At 45.1% G+C, this 7,258-nt stretch overlaps 2 protein-coding genes across 2 annotated transcripts; one reads left to right on the forward strand and one right to left on the reverse strand.

The window, feature by feature from the left end:
- Positions 1-133: 133 nt before the first annotated feature.
- Positions 134-2,647, reverse strand: F5147DRAFT_661883 (uncharacterized protein; the record flags this gene model as incomplete). The annotated part of the gene is made up of 7 exons (XM_041434735.1): positions 134-363; positions 414-666; positions 712-1,148; positions 1,210-1,410; positions 1,480-2,021; positions 2,083-2,446; positions 2,504-2,647. Coding segments are annotated over 7 exons (2,171 nt in total), but the record flags the coding sequence as incomplete, so codon positions are not given.
- A 1,431-nt stretch (positions 2,648-4,078) lies between these two features.
- Positions 4,079-4,756, forward strand: F5147DRAFT_592328 (uncharacterized protein; the record flags this gene model as incomplete). Its single annotated transcript, XM_041432211.1, has 2 exons — positions 4,079-4,158; positions 4,216-4,756. Coding segments are annotated over 2 exons (621 nt in total), but the record flags the coding sequence as incomplete, so codon positions are not given.
- Between the last annotated feature and the right edge of the window lie 2,502 nt (positions 4,757-7,258).

Genomic DNA, 7,258 nt, shown 5'->3' on the forward strand with positions numbered 1-7,258 from the left:
CTAACCCTAACTAACCCTAACTAACCCTAACTAACCCTAACTAACCCTAACTAACCCTAACTAACCCTAACTAACCCTAACACTAACCTAACTAACCCTAAAACTAACCTAACTAACCCTAACTAACACTAACCCTAAATCCTGAATGTCGTTGGCCATTTCCTCGTCCCATGCGTCTAAAAGCACAGATGTATCATGTATTGGACTACCGGAGTTCGCACTCAAAGGCAATGTAGGAACCAAAGGAGACGAGATCAATCCTGATTCTTGAATGTCTGTAACAGACGCGATGGGCGATATTGATCGGACGGTATGTGGCCAACCATCCTTGCGACGCTTCGGTGGACCTCGGCCACCGTCATTCTAACATATACGTCAACATCTACATTGACGGATGCAAACACATGACTGACCTTTGGTGGCGACGCTTGAGATAAAGTTCGCTTTCTCTTTGCAAATAACGAGTCACTGATGGCTGTTCTAGGTGTGACGGACGCTGAGACTTCATCAATGACCATAGAGTCTAACGCCTCCCGGACATCGACATCATCTCCTTCCAATGATCCGTCTGCATCTTCATCAGTGGGATCATTTAATGCAGCTGACACTGGAATTGCGTCATGATCCTTGAGTGTTAACCATGGAATGTCCAAGTCAGACATCATCCTGATATAAATTCAGCGTCTATATGTACGATGTATGAACCCTTACCTTGCTTCTACGGTTGGTGGGGAGTTGCATGGGATTAAGCGTGGGTTACTCGCACTGACGTCAGAGCTCGCCAATACCTTTCCCAGAGCGTGAAAGATATGAGACATGTACCGAGGACTTGTCTCCATGTGTACAATTGCAGAGTACAATCGCTCCAACCCAAGAGCCTCGAAGAAATGATCATCTCCAACATCATCCATCAACCTCGGATTTTGTGGAATGACGATGCCATCGATCGGAGCATTCATGTCTATATTAGTAAGCTGACGAAAGCGAATTAGCATCCACGTCGCCAGCCTCAAAAATATATGCGAGTTCCCGTCCTCAAATAAAATTTTCGTCCACTCTTTCCACCCATCTTGGACGCTTGGAAGCAAGACCTCGTCATATTGATGCACATCTGCAGCTGATTCTTTCCAATCCATGTCATTGTCCTCCTGGTGGAATTGATGAGTGAGTGTCTCGTCGTAGCGTAGTGCATTATACTCCATTACTCACTTCCACTTCAGGTTCCACAGACGGATAGACCGCTGATGCCTCCTCACCATGATCCTCAGACTCTACCATAGGCGGAGAGGCCGCTTTCTGCTTCCCCAAAGCCTTGCTGGACCGTGTCTTGCGCGTTTGCTTTTTGTCCTTCTGTGTCCTCTTCGAATTCGCATTACTTTCAAACATGGATGCTATCTCATCAGTAGGGCTCTGAAATATTGAGTTAATCGCTGAATAAATTTAGGATGAATTATAAACCTCATCGTCGTTATCCAGTACCTGCAACTTCGTATGTTTGCCTCCTTTAACTGCCACGGATTTCTGCTGACGTCCGCCTTGTTTAACCTTGTTGGAGGAAGACTTAGAAGTTTTCTGTTGTGACGAAGCACTGTCACCGGCGTCTGCATCAATCTGTGATAATGCCTGCTTGCTTGATGTCGACATCGACCTTTTCTGTAGTGACGAAGCACTGAGACTGTCATTTGCGGAAATCTGAGATGATATTTTCTTGCTAGCAATCGACTTCGACCTTGTCATCCGTGATGAAGAACTAAGCTCGGTTACTGCATCATCGACCACGATCTGAGATGATGTCTCCGAAATTGTCGAACGTTTCTTGGTGGTAATTGGGTCATCTTGTGAGTCCATCGAACCCGCCACTCGTTCACTTTCATTGTTCTTCGGCTGCACAGATCCATCACCGGTGAGTTTCTTAATCACGACGGACATTGAATCGTCGTCGGAAAGGATGTGTTGGAACGACCCCCCACACATATCGTCACCGCCAGAACAGAACGAATCATGCATTCGTTTAGCTGTCACTGTGTTTATATTCAGTTCATCTTCGTACAAATGGAAATGGGGCAAGAATGAGTGAATTACGTTGCTGAACATCTTTGAACGCTTTCTTCTCCCAAAAGTGAGTCCAAGTTCGCTTCATTGCTTTCAGAGCTGTCGCCTGAGTTTCTTCTGTGAATGAGCTGTCATGCAACGCTAGTGCAAAGTGATAATCTAGATGTGCTGAACGCCACTTGGAGGTCGAGCTGGACGCGTCATCCTTCGCCTCACGATGAAAGGCTACGATAACATCTTTGAAATAGGAAACCAAAGATAGGTAGAATTGGAGAGTTTCGTCCACTCTATCAGCCTTCGGAAGTTTCATTATCTCTCTTGCGGTACGTTGATACACACGAAATTGCTGGATGACAACACGAATTTGATCTATGCATTTTGGGGGCACCTTCACCTTAAAATAGTGGTCCGTAATGCAATAAAAACCAAGAATGGTAGTCAAAAAACTTACCCTTATAGTCGCATCGCTCAGTTTCAACATGTACATGTTATCCTCGACTTCCAGTGACACTTTATCCGCCAGCAGGAAGCCCATCTTCGTCTGATGCAGAGTTTTTATTTGCAAGGCAATCGGAGTGGGCGTTTTCGATGTCATCTAGAAGTAATTCCTTCCTGATAATGTGCTGAAGTCGTAGCTATTATTGCATTTCCTTGCGTGTGCAGTAAGGCGCTGAGTGGCGCAGTGGCTCGCGTATCCAGATATGGTAATATATTCCTACGCGTGGAAATCAACGGAACCGTGTGAAACTGCAATATTTTACATTACCAACCGACCAATATCGAGCAGTTTTCATGGCGTTTCTGCAACCCGGCCATTTTGCTAAAGCTAAACCAGCGTTTCTACAACCAGGTCATTTCGCTGTAGCTAAACCGTTAGCAAATCCTGCCCCAACTGCTCCTGCACCTCGTGCACAACAACAATCGGTGCAGACTAATCGACGAAGAACAGAAGTCGCACCTGCATCTGTAGTAGGCACCGGAAAACAGCCTGCGAAGAAAAAACGTAAGAAGGCGGATTCAAATTCACTTAATGCATCCTATATTAGACTTGTCCCAATTATGGATGATGATGATCCGGACGCGATGGACATAGAAGATGTCGATGGGCCCAAGTCTCGCAAGGTTCAAGCAGGTGACAGCATGAAAGATCCGATGATCGTATGTTCCTACCATTTTTGAATCAGAACATCATTAACATTCTCTGAGTGCTGCATTTATTGCCACGATGTTGGCTCTTACATATGGACATGTCAGGCTGAAGGTTGCGGGAACCCTGTGTGTGTCGGTTTGAGTGAATGTGATCACGGATGCGTGAATATATTCTGTGATCCAGAGACCGGTAAAATGAGTGTGACTGAAAAGACATTCATATGTCCTCGATGCCATCGGGATAAAGGTCTGGCAATGACTGTAAGTCAATCCGCTGCATAGAAGGTCACACTTATTCAAATAATTGTTTACAACAGTACAATGTTCAAGGGTACTCTGTTCGCCAAGACTTTCTCTATCGCAACTACTTCCCGCTGCTCGCTATCTTCTTGTCTTGGAGTGGTTTTGGAACCCCGTTTGCGTCAAACGTAATCAGATTGACGCTAGAAGAGCATTATCGTCGGGACAAAAGCAGGGTGCGTGTCTTCATTTTTATTGGATAACTCTCTCACTCTAATTATTATTGAAAAGTTGCACATAACTACGCGAGCCCTCAGAGCCGGCAATAATCGTCCACAAGCTATGATCCCTTCGTTCGATTGGATGCGTGAGTTCTCCTATGAGGGAAATCTGTTGATATTCGTCAACACACATTCTGACACGAAGACGGGGAATCTCGTTGTATCCGGAAACGAGCAAAATCCGAAGGCAATTCCAATTCATGAGGTGAGATTTCTGAAATCTATCGAGATTTACCTGAGCATATGGACGATTGTTAACATAGCTTCTATCAAACTACATTGGGGATAACAATTTGAGAGCTGCAACGCATGCGATCTCCGCAATCAACAAGAAATCAGGAGTTGGTCCGTGCATTCGCGGGCTCGTGATATGCGCATGCGGATCTACAGGAAGACTTGATGACAGTGCCATGTTGTTAACACGCTTCGTTAAAGAGTGCGTGTCGTGTCAAATATCTCTTACAATACGATTTGCTCATATATAAGCAATCAGTGATATCTTCGATTTTGTGCTGACATTTTCGGGTGTATCTACAATGGATCCAGTGGTCGTTCCCGCGTTGAATCGCTTCATTGAAAATGTGTATGTATACGACTTGCAGATGTGGGACGCGCTGGAGGAATCATTTGGTGAAGATAGACACGCCCTCAACCAATCACCGGTATTTCTGTCATACGCAGAAATGAAGGCAAATGGAGATACAGTGCGACAACGTATGGTACAAACAAGGGTACTCGCATACTCCAATCTCAAAGATGGGCGGCCTTGGGGACTGGACATATACCGGTGTTTGGGTGCCGGGTGCAACGCACCTGCCTACAACATGATATTTCATCCGCACGGAAAGCAATATTATGGGAAGCAGTGGTTGCAGACAAAGATGAAATATGAATGTTTGGAATGCGGCATCGTTCACAAAGCCATTTCTTGTCCATCTTGGATACATGCAGGGCGGTCTCAAAACTATGGACGTGTGTGGTATGAGTGGCCACTCAGCGCCGAGCAGAAACGGGATATTGGAATCATATCCTAACCATTTTACGATTCATTTCGTTGTGTATGTCATCCTATGTGCTACTGACTGCGTTTTGATATTGACTTTCTGCGATTGAAGGTGTCATGCTTCATGTACACACCTGCATACTTCTCACCCAAAGTAGATAGCCCTCCCCACTCCATGTTCTTTTCACGCTTTAGATCGCTATATCATGCATATTGTGCCGTTTAGTCAAATACACCGACCATATATACGAGACTGATCTACACAATACATGCAAAAATGGTGAAAGACCATTCTTCAAGTCTCTCCTCCGTATCATAGCGAGCACGCTCACTACCACATCAATTTTGTGCCATAGTATAGCCCTCGCATATGATGCTTTAACAACAGCAACACTTCAAGTCTCTCTAACTTCACGCATTTTCTGTCCTTACGGGTCCTTGAGTTTCATGGAATATAATTATTGCACACCATGTAAAGGATAATGATTTCCCGGATGTCTCCGTGATATCCGTGGTTGACCCATTCTCATCACTAGTGCATCATGTCATCCATGAGGCCTGAGTCCCTATGCATATATAGTATCATCACCCGTCTCTTGATCGCATCCCTTGACTGCATTCACTAGCCACCTGTTTCACATCATGACTGACAATAGGTCTTAATTTCGTCGGATTACGCCATTTCTCTTGTTTGATTTGCCTGCGTATGTCGTCGTAGAGGCAGCTCGCCAATTTGCATCAGCCTTTGTCCCGAATAAGCGTACCCGTCTTGAGTGTGTCAAATTACTTCTGTCAGACTTCAGACTTTTACGCACCGAGTTGAATACTGCACCTGATGAAGTGTTGCGTTCTCATTATCTCTCTTTTATCACACATCTTTTGCCCTTTGTATAGTGTATGTGCGTGATCTCAGGCTACATGCCTGCTACCAATGCTACTTTCGTCAGGCCGGACCAGTTGATCCTCACATTGGCTGACGACCCATTTGTAACAACTTGCTTTGATCATTAGTGTGCGCAAAGTGACCCAAGTCCAAGACGCCAAATCAAAGGTTGCTGCAGTGTTCTAGATCGACACATGCTGTACCTTCCATTCTTCGATGTACAAGGTTGAAATTTGTTAGCGCTTGCCAATTCGACATTGGCTGATGCAGGGGGTAGCAATGTCCTAATCGCCGACATCAAGGGTAATTGAATCCGCAAGTATGTTGAAGGCATTCCTGTAGCAGTATCAGGCAGAGTAATACAGACATGCAAAAAAAAAAACCTCGAGATGCTCATAGTTAATCGTTCCGCTGTTTTAGTGTCTCTGTTTCTTTCACTAGAGCTTGAATCTGTTGATGCAGGTTCATATCTGAAACCTCAATGTTGATTCAGTTAGTACATTGAAGTAGAACGTTACTGTATACAAACTATTCTGTCATCATATGATTGGAAAAACGTCCAGAGCTAGTATTAGCTATCCATCCAGGAATGGTGATAGCGACCCCGCCCTCCCATTGGTGAGTGCGCTGAGAAAAATGAGGATCTGGAAAGTACTTAAGGAGTATCATCCGGTTGAAAGATGTTTGCAAACGGAGGGTTATGGTGCAGCATATGTGAAGTGTCTGGAAACATAAATTCAGTAGGTGTAAAAGTCATACAGGTCTGAAGGAAAGATGTGAATGTCGTAGCTGCTTAGCATAAGTGTTTGTGTTTGATATTGTCATAACGTCATAAACAGATGAAGCCAGCTCCAGCAGCCATCCGAAGCCACGAACATGGCAGAACCTCACGGCAACGCACTCAACAAATCCTCTGACACCTTCGAGCCCTTGATCATTGCTACACTTGGTTCATCAGCAACGAAAAAGGGCATTGGAAACCCAAGAAAATGTATACACCTCGAAACGAGCATGGCCTGTAGAACAATGCAGCAGCGGACGGATCGGGGTTCGAGCGAGTCCATGAGCGAGATCGAGCAAGCAACAGGTGACAGTGATGTAGTCATTGATTCAAGCCTTCGACATATGGACTCCGCATCAGCCTTGACCTAACGGATCAGCCACGAACACGAACCTATTCACGACAGTGTGTCCTGTCCAACATTCAGCATATATGCACCCAAAAGGGCACGGGAGTGTGTTTTCTTTACATATGCCAGTCTCAGCCCCTTCTCGACCTGTTTCTGCCATACGATGTCCATAAGTGCATTCAAACCCACCTCCCGTTGTCTAGAAGCACCACCTCTCAAAAGTCAGCACTATTCAATCAGTTCCGAACTCCTGACATACTTGCACAAATGAACGTCAAACCACCTATTTCTATTTCCGCTGCTGTACTATTCAGCATTATCGAGCCTGAGATTGACGTCTATGTCCACTTCTGTCCCATCCTGAGATGTTGTAAGTAGCGGAAATCAAACTCACACCAGACGTACATGATTTTGGGCTACTGTCACCCCTAGCAGCATGCAGTAAGACACAGAATTAGTGTTGAGAGATACGTGAGGGACTGCACATACCATGGGAATGCTGGCATGTTATAATCTGTAA

The sequence above is a fragment of the Suillus discolor genome (assembly GCF_016758755.1).
Source record: "Suillus discolor strain FC423 chromosome Unknown F5147scaffold_778, whole genome shotgun sequence".
NCBI classification, from domain to species: Eukaryota; Fungi; Basidiomycota; class Agaricomycetes; order Boletales; family Suillaceae; genus Suillus; species Suillus discolor.